Raw genomic sequence first — 18,384 nt, 5'->3', positions numbered from 1 at the left:
TGTTAAAATGGAATTAACATGGCTGAAACCAGCTTCAACCATGTACAAGCTTGGAAATGCAAGCAAAAAGGGGAGTACCACTTCAGAAAGTTTTGGATATTTTTCTACAACATTTATATTTGTCCAAAAGTAACTTAAAGTCCTATTTTTAAAAAGCGTCTTAGCTTCAAGATCAACTGACAATTCAATAAGTTCATCTTGTAAGTTACATTCGATATTTTCAATATCTTTAGAAAATGGCATGATAATTCAATCTGGAATGTGCCTGTTTTCAAAATCTGCAAAGCGCAATTTAAAATCATCGCTCAAATTTTGAAGATGTTTTGTGTATATTTCTAAGTCTTTATCTTTTACTTCCAATTGCTGTAGATTTGAAAAGTACTGAAAATCTTTTAGTAACGATGATTTAAATAAGGCTAATTTAGCTTGGAAGCCTAAACGAATCGTCTGAGCTTGAATAATCGTGACATCTCTACCTTGTAGACGGGTCTGTAAGTCATTAAATTTTGAAAATAAGTCCGCCAAGTAGAAAATATGATTCTTATTTCTCTTCAGTTCATCACTCAAAAACAAATTAACATCTGTAAGAAACTCTAGAGTTGAGTCGAACAACTCAACAAATCTTTGTAGACTTGCACCTCTAGACAACCATCTTCCTTCAGTATGCAAGAGTAATTGGTTTGACACTTAATCATTTTTTTCACATAGTTTGGCAAACAGTTGCGATTTAAGAGGATGAGCTCAAATTTGATTAATAGATTTAATACACACTCTTAGACTATCATGCACTTCATCACTGAGAGTTTTTGCCACCAAATGGTTTCAGTGCAACACGCAGTGAATAGTACATACATTTTGAACTTTTTCTTTCAGAAAAGCAATGAAACCTCGATAACGGCCTACCATTGCAGGTGCACCATCTGTGGCTAATGCTGTTATATTAGTAAATGGAATATCATACTTATTTAAATATTCCTCCAATCGCTGAAAAATTGTCAACCCTGTTCTATCATTTTCAAGATATTTTGCAAATAAAAATTCGTCAATAATTTGGTTTTTGGTTTTACTATAATATCTTACATAAGCCATAAGAATAGAAGAACTATCAAATATAGATTCGTCAAGTTGGATGGAGAACTTACTATTTTTGAGTTCTGATACTACAGTTTTTTCTACGTCTTCAGCCATTTCACCAATACACCTTTTCACGGTATTCACACTCAATGGTAAGCATTTTAAAACAGGGGCAGAATCTTTTTTCATTATGGTTTCAATTACTTCTTTGATTGCGGGTATAACAATGTCCTCTGCAATTGTATATGGTTTTCCTTTTTTTGTTATATTAAAAGAAATATTGTAGGAGGCTGTTAATCCTTGTTTATTGTCAGCTTCGGCAGGTGCTTTCATAAATAATTTTATAGTTGGTCGATCTGTGTGTTTCTCTTTCAGTTCTTCAAAAAAGTCAAGATCTTTATCTTTCTTATCGGGATGGAGTCTTTGAAGATGATCTTTCATTTTTGCTGGTTTCATTGCATCATTACTAAAAGTTTTTTCACAAAGAAGACACATAGGCCTCATTTCGTTTGTTGATGAAGCAATAAACCCAGGTTTCAAATATTCTAACGAATATTGTCTGCATTTCTTTTTAGAATCTGAAGCTGCCATTGTGGTTACTGGGGTTGTAACAAAATAATTAAAATTGAAGTCAGTAAGCAAAAGTAATAACTCTAAATAATATACCTACTCACTTATTTCTATAGGATGTACAAAATTACCAGCCCTACTCAACTCCCCCCCCCCCCCCCGGCTTGAGCTGAGTTGCAGCTCTTTGGATTCTCTTTTTTTTTTTAAATAGAGCAAAAATGGCTGTTCACTTAAAAAAGGTTGCCGACCCCTGCCCTACTCTATATTGCTCTTGTGGCTTCTTGTGATATGTGGTGTTTGTAATCACAACATCTATTTTTCTCCAGTAATATGGCTTTTAAGAATCCTGCTTTATCTTCTCCTAGTCCCTGTCAATGCATGAAGAGGAATAGAACAGCCTTAACATTGGAACTGAAATTAGAGAAATACTGAATTGTGCTCAGGGGAATGGGGAATCATCTGCACTTGTCCATTCCTGTACCGTCGTGAGTCAATGATTCGTAATATTAAAAAGAATTCAGATATGATACGAGGTTGTTTATTAGCACATGATGTACTACAGGAGAGTTCATTTTGAAGATTATACTAAGCTACAATTGAGATGGCATGTTGCATTACTGGGGTACCTGCCCACCCACCCACTAATGATGAAGCCAACTAGCTTCAAAATGATTGTATGAGTGGTGGTATCCACTGAAAATAAATAACAATAATCTTCTCTATTAGAGAAGTGTTATTTATTTGAAGTAGTGCAATACCAGGTATCTCATTGTGAAGGCACCAACAATATGAGATACAATTAAAACTATGCCTTTACACTACATACATAGTTTAAATTTATAGGTAAACTATGGTGTATCTACACCGATATTATATAGTTAAGCTTCAATCTACTATATATCTGGATCTACTTGAAAAAATCAAAAAGTTCATTTTGGATTGTATCATTTCCCATTAGGTGTGTTAATGTTAATAATTCCTGTAAGTTAAACAGAGATTGTACAGTTGCTGCACGAATATTGAGATAATAACTGCACTTGATAAGGATATGCTTAACTGTGAGTTACAGGTTAAAGTGTATGCATTGGGGGTAGCGATAATCTTCCATTATCAGATAACTAAGTTAGTTAACATATGCCATGCATTACATTTCAGGCACATTCAATTTTTATTGCATTTTTTTTTCTTTTCCTGTGATTAATATAAGTGAAAAGTAAATAAGTAAATTTCTTTTTACCAATTATTAATTAAGTAATTTTTTTGCTTTACTGCACCTAAGTCACAACATAATGTTTATGCCCCCTTCATAACTTGCACACTCAGTCCTCGTATAACACGTGTTTACACTACATGAATTCGATCATACACAATTTATAAATTGGGGAATGATATCATATATAACACGAACCGAATTAGCTTATGCACGACTTTGGGTTTGTAAGAAATGGCAGTCAAACGCAGAATCACCCCAACTGAACGCAACACGATAGGAATGAAGGGAAGATTTTGAAAATGTATTTATGTTTTTTATATCAGTGAAGGGGAAACACATTTCACCATAATAAAGTAAAAACCCACACAATTACAGATATTGATATTATCGCAAATGCAATTAGATTGAGTTTACTACCCGTTTATAACAAATTCCACTAGCAGAAACGCAACTGGAAATTGTTTTTATTGTTTTATGGTAGTGACCTCCAGAAATGTGTTTTAGTAAAATGTGAGCTAGTGAGGTGTTAATAGTGCGTATCTGCCTTTACGGCGTTCTTTATTCAGTTGCTACACGTGCGCAGCTTTGTTTATGTATATCAAGCGTGCCTCCTCACAACTCTAACTGTGCTTTATTCCCAAAAAATGAGTAAAATACTTAAAAGGTGTGAAAAGGAAGTGCCCTGGTGAATACACTACAGATTCAGAGAGAAAAAGAAAAGCAATATTGATAGACAAAGGTGGACTGGGTCAAACATTCTTACCTGGGAACGTTTGTAGTGGCCTCTTACTGGCATTTATGGCCAAAATCACACCAGTCTCAATCGTCTTTTGGCCAGTTTGCCTCTGTCGATAGAGAAAAAATATGAAATTGTGAAATGCTTCGAGTGAAATGAAAGAACATGTGATATTGCATGGGCTAGAGGCTTAAATGAGAGAACAGCGAGAATTAGAAAGAATGCAGAGAAAATAAAACAACTTTCATAGCACGAACAACTCAAAGTGTAACAAAATCCATTAGATCAAGACAAAGAATTGGAAGAGATGGACTGGCTGTCATCTGTTTGGACAGAAGATCCAACAAAGAACAAGTTTGCTTACGATAGAAGCAAAAGCATTAGCAGTATTTTATTACGTAATAGTCGCAATAAAATACGTAAGTATTTTATTACCATTATTTATTGTGTTTGGTAATGTTTTGGTTACAAATGTGTGTTCAACATGGGTGGTCGGCACCTAACTCTAATTTTCTCATAGGGTCTGTTATTTATATTTCATGATTTTGCATTGCACGAGGGTTTCTAGGACCACAACTATCATGCTATACGAGGACTGACTGTATTTAACATGCCGTAAATGTGGAATAAATTATTACTCTTTACTTATATTAATAAGGAAATAGAAATAATAGATATGGAGTTTTCTCAGCAGTGCAGACAGGCTGCAAGAGTAGCTCATGATGTCTTGTCACTGATAGACAGGAATTTTGCCACCAGGGATAAGGTGGTGATTGTCCTCTTGTATAAGGCAGTGATCAGGCCAAACCTTGAATACTGCATACGGGTCTGAAGGCCTCATTTTAGGAAGGATGTGGAGCTACTGGAATGAGTACAGAGAAGGGCAATGAGATTGGTGAGTGGAACAAAGGGTTGCTGTTCCCAAGAAAGGCTTAAGTTCTGAAAATTGCAGCATTTGCAGACTAGGCACCTGCAAGGTGATCTAATTAACGTGTATAAGGCCTTGAATGGTTTGAGCAAGCTCAATGCAGATGGGATTCTTCCTCTTGTCCAGATTAATTGCCTGACAGGACATAAATTCAAATTGAGGAAAGACAGTTGTAGAAGAGATGTGTGGAAATTTGCCTTTAGCTAGCAGGTGTTGATAGTTGAAACAAACTTCCATCTGTTATAGTGAAGGTCAACAAGTTTAATAAGTTCACACATCACAATGCTCATGTCTGACTGTATCGTAACTCCCAAGTCCTGGTGCATCAAGGCCTTAGTCGCAAATGCGCCCTAAAAACTAAAACCAAATCAAACTCCCAAGTCCCTTTCTTCCACTACTGACATTAGTTAAACTCTGTAAGTTATTTTTGGGTTATTGTTCCCCAGGTGTTAGACCTTGCACTTTTTCTGTATTAAAGCAAAGCTGCCACTTTTCTCACCATTCCTGAAGTCTGTCTAGGTCACTCTAAGGGAGATCTGCTTAGTGGCGAACATTAACTACTCTGCCAATGTTTACATCATCTGCAATGGAAATTTAGACATCACACCCTTTATTCCTTCATTGATGTCATTTAAGAAAATCGAAAACAACAGTGGTCCCAATACTGATCCGTGGGGAACCCTTCTCCTTACATTTAAACCATCCTGTTATCCATCTAAGGATTTTCCTTGTGATTCCAACCTGTTCCAGCTTATAAAGTAACTGCTCATGTGAGACTGAGTCAAATGCTTTTCTGAAATCTAAAATGTCGAAATTATTCCCTAAATCCAGCTCATCAGTGACTTGATTTGTTTAACATGATTTTTCCTTTACAAAATTGATGCTGCGTATCTTTCAGAATTCCATTTCTATCTAATTGGTCCTCAATTCCACTCTTGATCATTGCCTCCATGATTTTCCCTACTACTGAAGTTGGACTGACCAGTTTGTAATTTCTTTGTACACTCTTAGAACAGCCCTTATCTATTTGAGATACATTGGCACTTTTCCAGTCCAATGGAATCACTCCCGAGTCCAGTGGTGCTCTCATAATTAGCCCCAATGGTTCAATGCACTCTTACCGCCTCTCTTAAAATTATATGGTAAATGCTATCAACCTAAGGAGCCTGTAAATTCAAAACTCTTGCATGTGTCTACTTGTCTGTAGACTCAAAAGTTTTTCCTTAAATAAGAATGTGAAATTTTAATATCATTATTTACATATTTTTCAACTTCACTCGCATAATTTCTCATTGACATACAGGGTTTTTTTCTTTAAATATTGATGCAAAGTAACTGTTGAGTTCATTTGCAACTGCAAATTAAGCAGAAACTCTTTTGTAAAATAAATGAAGTGACAGTGGAAGAAAATAAAAGCAACTAGGTGTAATATTAACCAAAAAAATTTATTTTCACAGATATAAAAATACATTAGGGAGACACTTGAGCCTGTTTTAGGGATCATAAACATTTAACGTTTAGTTCTACGTTAGAGAGAGCTACCATTATATTTATAATCTACACCCAGCAAACAGAATCTGTCATTTTTTTTTTTTTTTTATTAACATTAATATTGAAAAGCTGAGTTTTCAGAGGTATGTAGTTGAAAATGGCAGTGAAATATTAATAATGTAGTTGGCTATTTGAGGAGAATCTTTCTCAACGTCAATCCAAATAACATCTAAGAAGACTTCAGAAAACTTAATTTGTCAAGTCCAGTCATTCATAAAATCAGCAAATTCCTCTTTCATTTTTAGGAAAAGCATTTTGATAGAAATGCTTTAACATTGACTGATAGTGCATAGGGATTGAGAATTCAGTCCTATTGTTCTGTTTTTGTTGATGGAAAATAAAGAAAAAAATTTTCTTGTAGAACGTTCAAATGTTTTTCAGCCAAATCTAATATTTCTGAACTGTTGCTTTAGCTTCATTTGTATGTTGGTACATTTCTAATGATCCACGTTTAAGTTATTTTTTTTCCACAGCTATACTTTATTCTTGAACCCATTTAATTTGTCCAAACATGTTAAAATATTTTCTTTAGGGCTTTGTATTTTCTTGTTTTTTTCATTAATATGCTCAAATATGTCTCCTATGTAAGTTTACATTGGAGTAAAATTTAACCAACCAAAAGTTGTTTTCAGGGAGTTTTAGAAAATTAGGCTCATTATGATTTAATGGAAATCGATGAAAATTAACCTCTTTTAATCTTGCAGTGAGAGTTTCTAATATGTCACTTGACATATCATAGTTACATCTTTTCACAGTATCAGCTGAAATATTGCTCACTTTTTAACAGCTTCAGATCCAATCATAAATTTGGTAATTTCCATGCACACTGGTTTGATGGGGTTTTACCAGTTGTATGGGTTTTTTTTTTATTGCAAGCAGTTACTCAATACACAATAACTAGCTTCTCAATGCATTGTCCGAAACTATGAGAATAGATGTCATATATTGGCTTTGTTTTGAGTTCTGCTTTAAAAGCTGCTTAAAAAAATTTATATCCTTCTTCACATGGTATGGATGATTTGTTGATAGGTGTCTCATGAATTTACCTGGTACCACTGCCTCGTTTGAAAATTTTTCCTCTGCAAACCATGCCCTCTGTATTGGTGACAACATATCTCCACACTGCATAAATTCATATGCAATATATTCTTCCTTGTATTGTCTTTTAACAACTCTTGGAGTTTTAGAAGCATTGGATATCTGTTCATCATTCTTTGATAAAACTGAATTGTTTTGCCACAAAAATTTATCCATTTTAAAGGGTCCGTAATAACGTGAAATAAACTTTACACAAAAACTCCACATGAACGTTTGCATATGCAAGTTGGCACAAAACTGACTGTAAAAGGCAAAAGACCATTAACCTTGTGGGGATGTAATGAAAAGACTGACATGAGAGAGAAAGAGAGCTAGGTCGCATCTAGCATTTACGCACAAGCACATGACATACAAGTGTATCTAAGATTGCCATGCTTATTGAATTTATTTACTGTCATTAATCATTATAGAATTCTATTTTTAGAAATTCTATGTTATAATTTCAAAAATTAGTTACAAGATGGGGAAAACATATGGCACACTAATCTACAGCTTGCAGCACACTGGTTGCAGAGCACTGATTTATATGTTTTGGCTGTGTTTACATTTGTCACTTTGCCACAGCATCTAAGCTTATCACCTAGACAGCATATCTTCTGCAGCAACAGTTGAAAATGGTAATCAGACTAGAAACTTGGTTTGTTAAGTAACTTCATGGAGTTATTTGATTTTTCTAGACAAAGCAAATTCCAGAGGAAGAAATTACGTGCCAGGGTTTTGAGATTTATGGTAAAACATAATGTTGTGTAAACTCTTGGATATAAATGGTGTCCTGCCAGCAGGCTAAAACTGGCTCTCAAAGAGTTTTTCCATAGCCTTCAGAACATCCCAAGAAATATTTTCTCTTATTATTATTTCTGTTCTCTTTGACTGATCAGTTTTAGAACTATAAATCTTTTACAAAATCCTTTCAAACTCTTATTTACACCTCCTGGTTGTAAAATTGATGTTGCATTGGGAGGCAGAAACACTAGCTTAATATTGGACAAATTTTGAATCTGGAGATGTGCAGGACAGTTATCAACTAACAATAAAATATTTTCCTTCTTTTTGAATAGCTCCTTATTCCAATTATTTATGTATTCCTGAAAAATATCTGAAGTCATCCAAGCTTTCTTGTTTGCAGTGTAATTCTCGGTATTTCAAAAATGCAAGGAAACTTGCATTTTTGAAATACCGAGGTTTTAACGATTTTCCGTTAAGTTTTTTTTTTTTTTTTTTTTTATCAGTTATACAGTGCATTTTTTTTTTTTTTTTTTTTATGTGAACCCCAAACATGAGAGGTATTAGAACCTATAGTACTTAGTACCGTGCTTGAGTTGGAGGTTGAGAAGACGAAAGAAGATATTTGTTGAAAATTGGACTTGAACTTCTGTAGATTGTAATTTTCAGGAAATACATACAAAGGAAGGTTGTTCCAGAAAAGGGCAGTTGAATGAATAAATGAGGAAGATGAAAAGTTGGTTCTGTGGCTTGGAAGTTGGACAGTAAATGGATGTTTGGTGGCGGCACGTGTTCGGACTGTTTTGAAAGAGAGAGCGGGAATTATAGAAGCCAATTCAGAAGAACAGTGCCCATGGAAGTATCTGTAGAAGAGGCATGCAGCAGAAACAGTGTGTCTATGAGAAAGCTAGTGGAGAGACTCTGTTAGAGATGAATCATTAATTAACATAACTGCCCTCTTCTGAATAGAATCAAGAAGACTGAGAGAAGTTTTGGGGGCACCACCCCAGATGTGGGAACAATATTCCATGGCAGGGCAGATTTGTGATTTATACAGAGTGAGCAGCTGTTTGGAAGAAAAGTAACGCCGAGAGCGAAAGAGAAAACCAAGTTTTTTAGATGCAGAGGAAGCAATATTTGTAATGTGCTTGTGCCAAGAGAGATTAGAAGTCAGGGTAATCCCCAAAAGAGATATATCATTTTTCCTAGAAATCGGAGTGTCACTAAAGATAAGCATAGGAGCAGAAGAATCCTTTTTGCGAGATATAAGACAAGGCTTAGTTTTAGAAGGGTTGAAATCAACTAAGTTGTCTTTGCCCCACTGGAGAATTACCCGAAGATCGGCATTTAAGGAATTGGTAGCAGATTTTCGAGAAGTTGAAGCTGATTGAGCAGGACAAAGTTTCTCAAAATGGAAAGTGGAATGCAATGTGCTATCATCGGCAAAACTATGGATAGGATTTCCAGTCAATGGAAGAAGGTCATTAATATACAAGAGGAAAAGAGTGGGGGGGAAAGAACTGAACCTTGGGGGACACCGGCATTAGTGGAGAAGTTAGAAGACAGAGAGCCATCTATCATCACCCTCAGTGAGCAATCAGAGAGAAAACTGGATAACCAATTACTAAAAACAGTTGGCAAACCATAAGATGGAAGTTTGTTTAGAAGACCTTTATGCCAAACACGATCAAAAGCCTTTGAGATGTCAACAGCAACTACTTGTGTTTCACCGAACCTTTCCATTGAATTAGTCCATAAATGGGAAATATTTGTAGCATAAGCCAGAATGTCACGAGTGGATCAACGCTGACGGAATCCATACTGGCGATCGTTGATCAGATGGAAGGTTTCTAGGTAGTTTAAGAGTTGGCAGTTAATTAATTTCCCCATTACTCTAGAAAGAGTAGAAGTAATTGCAATGGGACGATAATTGGATGAGAGGGATTTGTCACCCTTTTTAGGAACTGGCTGGATATGAGCAAATTTCCAAGCAGAAGGAAAAACACCTTTTGAATAAGAAAGTGAAAAAAGGTGGCAAAGAATAGGAGTAAGTTCAGGAGCACAGGTTTTGAGAACAAGTGGAGAAATGCCATCAGGACCTGGAGCTTTCTTAGCATCAAGATTCATCAAAATCCTTCTGAAATCCTTTTGATGGAAGACCACAGGAGGCATTGAATGGAGCAAGTTGGAATGGTGGGAGGTGTTTTACCAAGATCATTAATACATGAGCTGGAAGAAAAATTGGATGCTAGCAGGTCAGCTTTATCCTTGGCTGAAGTGACAACAGAACCATCTGGTTTGGACAGAGGTGGGAGCAGAGATGGGCACAAGTTGCAGCCAATAGCTTTGTCAAGAGACCAGAATGCTCGGCTACCATTAGGACAAAAAGCAAGTTTTCTACTCTTAGCCTGTTCAAACTCTAGTTTGGACTGATTAATAACTGCTTTACAATTGTTGCGAGCTTTGGTAGGCAGAAAACGAAAAGTGAAGAATTAGAAATAAACCAGTTATGATATGCAACATTCTTCTCTTGAACAGTCTTAGCACATTTATTGGAAAACCAAAGTTTAGATAAAGGACGAGATTTTAAAGTGGAATGTGGAAAAAAGGATTCCATTCCTGCAAGAATAATTTCACTGACACGATCTGAGCAAACGTTGACATCAGAAGTTTTGAAACAGTAATCCGACCAAGGAAAAGAAGAAAAGAAGTCTCGCAGGTCATCCCATTTTGCATTCTTGTAATGCCAAGCAACACGAGGTTGGGAATAGCCATGAGATAAAGGTTCCATTGGAGAAGAGACAATCACCAAGTTGTGATCTGAAGTGCCTAAAGGACCTCTCACTTTGACTGTGTACTTAGAAGGGTTTGTGAGAAAAAAATCAAGCTTATTGACTGTATGATTAGGATTGTCCAGTTTTCTTGTAGGTAAATGAACAATCTGTGCTAGGGCAATAGTAATTGCAAAAGCCTCAGCATCTCGACCTGCTGGGTTGGTGTGACTAGAAAACGGAAGCCAGCTGGAGTTGTGAACATTAAAATCACCAAGGAAAATTACCTCACTGTTAGGAAAGTTGGACTGGAGAAAGTCATGTTGCAAAGAGAGGAAGTCAAAGAGCTCCAAGTGATTAGTGGAGTTGGGAGAATGGTAGAGACAACAGATGAATTTGACACAATGAGGTAGAGAGATTTTAAGCCAGAGAAGATCAAAGAGAGGAGATTCCAAATTGCCAAGTTTCTGACAGGGAATATCAGAACGGACATATGCACAAGTACCACCTTTGAGGCGAAAGGAATCATACAGCGAATAATTTGGGCATCTGAGATGAGCAGTAGTTGAATCAACCGATAACTGAGATTCTGTTAGAAAAAGTACATGGGGTTTGGCAGACTGCAAGTGGAAATGGACATCGTTGAGATTAGAATTGAGACCACGTATATTTGTGAAATGAATTAGGAAGTGCTTGGGAGGTTTAGATCTTTTCACAGATAAGCTAGCTCTATTAGTTTGACAATTCATGGTGTATTCAATAGTAAGAAAAAGTGGGTGGGACATGCTGTATGAAGTAATGAAATTTTTGGATATGGCTTACACGTGGTAAGAATATACCTGGATCCTTGACATAACGTGGCCTCGACAATACTTCCCGCATACACAGTACTCGGACTCCCTGCAGTCACTATCTGGCAGAGTAGAGGTAGCAAGATTATACACTAGCTGATCCGGAAGCCTCCTAGAGCGTTACCAATAGGTTCGATCTGGTGTACTAACTAGCGGCCGGCCTGCAAACACCGTTTTAGAGCTGTACCCTCGAAATGTAAGGAATATTGGATCTTGCCACGACGTTCATCATAACCTCAAAAGTCATCAATCATACTGCATGATGGAAGAGATGGGGAAGGGTTGACCGGAACTTAGCTCTAGAGACTAAACATGGGTTCCACCACTTCAAGCCTCCAATAAGCAAAGTGGTGGTATTTCACCGCTTGATGAGAGTCATCTACCACCTAGTACTGCCTGTAATATAGAGGGGCGGCACTCCTCCATGTGGTGTGGGCGCCACACCTCGACCCCTGCTTACGTTGATTCACACCTGGGTGGTCACCCACCATGTACTTGTGCATGGAGGTTATACCCAGGATTACTAACAGTCCCACCATCGTGAAGGTACAAGCAGAGGATTTGGCTCTCACAGACCGTCCAGACTTTGCCGAAATTGGGTCCACTTGACTTGAGTGTCACCTGAATATCAGTTCCATCAGCGTTTTAGACTCCCAGGTAGCAAGTACAGCTTGTCTGGCATATCTGAGAGAATGTCTGTGACAACCTCATGGCATGCGAGCACTGTGAAGAGAGCCTTCGATTTTTTTTTTCCACTAACACATTTTCCCCCTTTGAATATAAATGTATTGTCAGGTGTCACATTATAAAAAAGGCCTATTTCATTGGCATTGTTGTAGCAGTAGTAGTAATAGAGGCATATTGATGCAAGAAAGCAAGCTTATGTAGCATCAGCCAAAAAAAAAAAAAAAAAAATCCAATTTCACACTATCAACTTCCACAATGACAGATGGAAGTTTGTTCCAGCAATTAACCACCCGCTGGCTAAAAGCAAATTTCCGCACATCTATTCTACAACTCTGGGCGCCTCCGTAGCCAGGTGGGAAGGAGCAGCAGTGCGTAGCACATGCTTCTTGATTAGACCGGGGTTCGAGCCCGTCACCACCAAATACGGAGTATGCGGAAAGGTCAAGGAATGACCACCGCATATCCCGGAGCAATATGGCCTTAGTTGCTAATGCTCCTAAAAACCAAATAACGAACGAACGAATATTCTACAACTGTTTCCTCAATTTGAATTTAAAGACCCCTCAAGTTCGTAATCTGAGCAAGTGGAGAATCCCATCAAAATTCAGCATGCTCAACCCATTGAAGGCCTTATACACCTCAATCAGATCACCTTGCTGGTGCCTAGTCTCCAGACACTGCAATTTGCAGTGTCTGGAGACTAGGCCTTTCTTAATAAGAGAACCCCTTCGTTCCCCTCACCAATCTTGTTGCCCTTCTCTGTACATGCTCAAGCAACGCTACAAACTCTACATCCTTCCTAAAATGAGGCCTCCAGACCTGTATGCAGTACTCAAGGCCTGACAATTGGCTTATACAAAGGGATAGTCACCTCCTTTTCCCTTCTAGCAAAATTCCTGTACATCATCGTCAGTATAGTACCACACAGTTGGTATGTTCCTCTGGGGTTACTTGTACCCATATGCAGTACTTTGAATTTGTCAAAATTTGTTAAACTTCAGTTGCCACTTCTCAGCCCGTCTGCCCAAATTTACTAGATCCTGTTGCAGTAGCGCAACTGTTGTAGATGTCTTCATTGAAATCTTTTGTTTTCTGCTCTAACACGGTCAATCCATTAATTTCCATTATTGGATCTGCAGATCGAGATTTTCCGCTAATTTTTGCACAAACAATATTATTTCGATTTTTAAATCGATCCGGCCAACTGTTGTTACACACAAAATCGTCATGTCCAAATTGTTTAGCAAATTTTCTGCTTGAGCCTTCAAGATCGGATGTCTATCAAAAATCCAGCAATTCTTTGTGTGGCGAACCCTTGAAGCAATGCTTCATCAACGTTTGTAACCTCGCACTTTCTAAATTTTATTTTATTTTTTTGGTTATGTTCTTTTCCAGTGCCAATAAGTAAACACCTTTAATCTTCCGCAATGTCAATACACTTGAAGAGGAGAAAGAAAACTTTTTACACACTTCAACATATTTTGTACCACGCTCTAACTCACAAATAATTTCAGCTTTTTTGCGAATTCAGAAACACTATTCTTTTGTTAATGGACATGTTTCCGAAGAAAGGGTTCATTTCTAACCGATTTTACTTTAAAACGATCAAGTGATCTGCATGCAAATTCTTAGAAGCCCGAAATGCATACAAAGTTCTTAGAGGTCCCGAAATGCATACAAAGTTCTTAGAAGTCCCAATATGCATACAAAGTTTTTAGACGTCCCAAAATGCTTACAAAGTTCTTAGAAGTCCCGTTACCAAAATACTTAGAAGTTGTTATTATATACTTGGATCTTAGAAAGGCTTTGGATACTGTTGCACATGGAAGACTGCTGCACAAATTGGAGCAGTGTGGCATTGGAGGCAAATTGCTGCTATGGATAAAGGGATGGTTGAGGGGAGAAGACAGAGAGTGGTAATCAATGGACACTGCTCATCGTGGACTAATGTTACTAGTGGAGTCCCTTAGGGTTCAGTGTTGGGTTCATTGTTGTTTTCTGTATTTATAAATAATATTGATGATGGTATATCAAGCTTAATGTCCAAGTTTGCAGACGATACAAAGGTTGGCGGGGTTGTTAAGGACACTACTGACGCTATGCTGCTGCAACAGGATCTGGAAAGGTTGAGCAGATGGGCTGAGAGGTGGCAAATGAAGCTTAACATTGACAAATGTAAAGTGCTACATATGGAAAACAGCAACCCCAGAGCAACGTATCAACTCGAATGAGAGGGACCTAGGGATGGTTGTGCAGGCAGATATGAGGTTTTCTGAGCAGTGCAGACGGGCTGCAAGAGTAACTCATGGTGTATTGTCGATGATATATAGGAATTTTTCTAGCAGGGATAGGGAGGTGATTGTTCCCTTGTATAAGGCAATGGTCAGGCCACACCTAGTGTACTGTGTACAGGTCTGGAGGCCTCATTTCAAGAAGGATGTAGAGATGCTGGAACGAGTACAGAGAAGGGCAACAAGATTAGTGAACGGAATGGAGGGTTGCTCTTACAGGGATAAAAGAAAGAAAGGCTTAAGTTTTGCAAATTACAGTGTCTGGGGACTAGGCACCAGCGAGGTGATCTGATAGAGGTGTATAAAGCCTTGAATGGTTTGAGCATGCTCAATGCTGATGGGATTCTTCCTTTTGCTCAGAATAATCACCTGAGAGGACATAAATTCAAATTGAGAAAAGACCGATGTAGGATATACGTGAGGAAATTTGCCTTTAGCCAGCGGGTGGTTGGTTGGTGGAATAGACTTCCATCCCTTGTTGTGGAAGTTGATAGCCTAAATAAATTTAAGGCTGAGCTGGACAGGTATTTGGAATGAATGGTGGGGTGAAATGAGTGCTTTTTTTTTTTTTTTTTTGTTTTTTTGGGTGATGCTGCATAAGCTTGCTTTCTTGCATCATATGCCTCTACTAATGCTAATGCTAAAAGTCTCAAAATAAATATGTGGTTTTGTGAATATCTGTAAATAGGACAATCTGTAACTAGGGCAATGCTACAAATGGAAAACCAATGCACGATTGGATAGCCCCCTGTCCTCCGGAAGGACAAGGCCATAAACCTGCTGCTAATCCAATGCAGGTGGTCATAAAGTTAAGTTGCCCTTTTCATTTTCATCTATTCCAAGAATTGGGTTTTTTCAACTACCCGAGCAATTAAGAATGTTTGCTTAGTTACCAGAATTTGTTTGGATATCAGTGTAATACCCTCGTTATAACAGTTAGTGATTGCATGGGAATTTAAAAATCATTATGGCTTTTTGCTCATTATTTCCGTGTTCATTTTATAACCAAGTTTCAGTGTATAACACAAATTGACGAACCTGTACAGAATAACAAGAAAGTGACACTTCACGTGGTCTGCAAATTGGATATGTTATATGCAGCATTGCCTTCAATATTCTTAGTTTCCATAAGATACATACCTCAGCTAAGAATATTGTGGGAGACCAGATTGTTGAACATAAAAATGTTGGAATGCTCATGATTTTACAGCTATACAGAAGTGTAACATTATAAGACTTTCTAAACCTACAAGAAAGTATTGAAATCATTTACAGCATAATATTATTACTGGCGATGATATATGCTTATGCCATTTCTCACCAGAAACATAGCCGACCGGGCTAGCCGGGTGGGTAAAGCGCCTGCCTGGCAACCCAAAGGTCGCGGGTTCGAATCCCGCCTCGGGCTTGGATCAAAGTACAGTAAACCCCCGCTATTCGCGGTATCTGTATTCGCGTATTCGCAATCGCTGATTTAATATAAAATGAAACCTAAAAAAACTGAATTTTAAAGCGTCGTGAACATTTTCCGTTATAAAAAACATGGGCGTGACTAAAATTATCTTCCCCGGTCAAAACAGCACTCAGTGGGTGGGGGGAGAGGGGTGACAAAATCACGAGCGTGGATGTTTCTCGCTAATCCTTGTTCAGTATGTGTTATGCGCTTGCCATGGGGAGTTTCGTCGTTTGTTTTTAATTTATATGCTTATAAATTGAATAAATTTATCAATTTATTAATTGATATGCTTACAAAAGTGATAAATCTACCGTTTTGCAGTGTAAAACAGACTTTTTCGAGTGTGTTAACCCGTACAAAAATATGGCTACGAATAACAAGGGAAATGTGAAAAGATCAAAGAAGGTGATGACATTAGCGAATAAAATTGAGTTATTAGATAAAATTTCTAATGGTGAAAATGTCTCCTCAGTGGCAAAACATTATAAAATCAATTAGTCAACGGTACGATCAATCAAGAAATCGGAAGAAAAAATCTGCCGAAGTGTCCCTGAAAACGCGCTAATTGCTTCAAAAATTTGCTCTGTAACTCGTGATGTTAAATTAGAAAAATTGGAAAAAGCTTTAAATCTGTGGATAGAAGACCAAACTCAAAATAAAATTCCGTCAAGTTCACTCATCATTCGTGAAAAGGCAAAACTCCTTTATCAACACTTTACCGAAACTTGATAGAACTGGCGGGATAAGCTTTTTAGCTAGCAAAGGCGCTGGTTTGAAATTTCTAATAAATATTACATTTAATATTAAATTGTTTCTTATTTTCATTTCGATTTTTCACTATGTACTGTCTGTGTACATAGTCATATTATGAAGGTATATATGATACATACATAGACAAAATTTTATACTAGTTTTTCTTATATATTTCTTACTTTGGAACGGAACCCCTTTATTACTGTGGGAGCCATAACTCAGTATTCGCATTTTCGGTATTTGCGGCATTTCTCAGGAACGTAACCCCCGCGAATAGCGGGAGTTTACTGTACTGCAAAAAACCTTGGGAGGTGCACTATGGCCACAGAAGCCGATGCGCCAATAGCTACCAAAAAAAAAAAAAAAAACAGAAACATAAAGGGTCTTACTACAATGGAAACGTGCTAATTCATTAGCACGTTTCCATTGTAGTAAACATGCTAATTTTAGCAACAGACAAGTTCATTACCAACAGACAAGTTTAAAGTGTCTGTAATGTATTTTCATAAATATTTCTTTTCATGTAACAGCCTCTGTAAGTTATTTCTGACTGACAACTTCTGTTTTCAGCTTTCGTTATTCTTTTAAGCTTATGCTCACTCATTTAATTATTTTAGGGCTTCCTACGGGAGTCAGAGTAGTGGCAAAGCAGGTAGACTAGATAGACCAGCTAGCACAATTACTACCCCTTCAACTCCAGTCTCATACTTACCCTCAGCTGTAGCAACTCCTATGACAAATAACACATCTGTGAGTTCTCAGGGTTCTAATCAGTCACAAGGTTGTACACCAGGATCTACAGATAATGGAAGTGAAAAGGATGAGAAGAGGCCACTTGGGATTTGTGTAAGAAACTTACCCGTTCGTTCTACAGGTATGATAACTTATTGTTGTTTATGTTTTAATTGTTTTATACAGGGTATGATAAAAGTCAGGGTACACATTTATTTTATTGATCCCTGGAAAAGTGGAAACTAAGGGAACTAAACTTCCATTATTTAACAAACTCAATAATTTTTTTATGGCCATTTAGAAGTATGTTAAACTTTAAAATGGTGATGTGTAGCTTTAGTGCTTGAAAGTAGTTGATGGGCACAATTGAATAATTGCCATAATTGATTATGGGGAAGAGAGATAAATAAAAACAGAAATGTCAGGGACTGGAATCGAACTTAAGCTTTAGCAAGCTCGCTCTCTTTCTCCCTTCACCCCCCCTTTCCCTCATCAGCTACATTTCTGATTATACCTTTCTATTTGATTGTGCTCATCACTACTTGAAAGTAATCTTTTTGTCACATATTTGGAAGCTTTCAAGCATTTATACATGATCAATTATTATAAAGATAAATTTTTATACAGAGTATGCTAAAAGTCAGGGTATACATTTATTTTATTGTTCCCTGGAAAAGTGGAAACCAAAGGAAATTAAACTTCCATTATTTAACAAACCCAATTGGTCACCATTTTTTAATGTTCTATACATAAAAGTATGAGATTTCCCGGAATAGGCATAGTATTTTAAATAGTCCCCATAAAAAAACCCAACTGGTGACCTGGGTGGAAACTGGAAAGGGCTGTGATGTATGACTCACTTGTTTGGTAATTTTCATTTAGGAATTTCCTAATTTCAAAGGTATAATGTATATCATCCTTCACAAAAAAGAAGATATTTTCCTTCAATT

General features: G+C 37.2%; 1 protein-coding gene across 1 annotated transcript in view; it reads left to right on the top strand.

The window, feature by feature from the left end:
- The window catches only part of spen (spen family transcriptional repressor split ends), a 575,365-nt gene that overhangs the window by 330,288 nt on the left and 226,693 nt on the right, over window positions 1–18,384 (top strand). Inside the window, exons 5-6 of the mRNA XM_090382996.1 lie at window positions 14,258–14,268; window positions 17,335–17,576. Coding sequence (XP_090239122.1) covers window positions 14,258–14,268; window positions 17,335–17,576 — 253 coding nt within the window. The remainder of the gene's footprint in view (window positions 1–14,257; window positions 14,269–17,334; window positions 17,577–18,384) is intronic.

This window comes from Mastigoproctus giganteus, chromosome 10 (assembly GCF_048544385.1).
Source record: "Mastigoproctus giganteus isolate SK-2022 chromosome 10, ASM4854438v1, whole genome shotgun sequence".
Taxonomy (NCBI): domain Eukaryota; kingdom Metazoa; phylum Arthropoda; class Arachnida; order Uropygi; family Thelyphonidae; genus Mastigoproctus; species Mastigoproctus giganteus.
The sequence above is the reverse complement of the archived record's forward strand: the minus strand, read 5'-3'. Positions and strand labels throughout refer to the sequence as shown.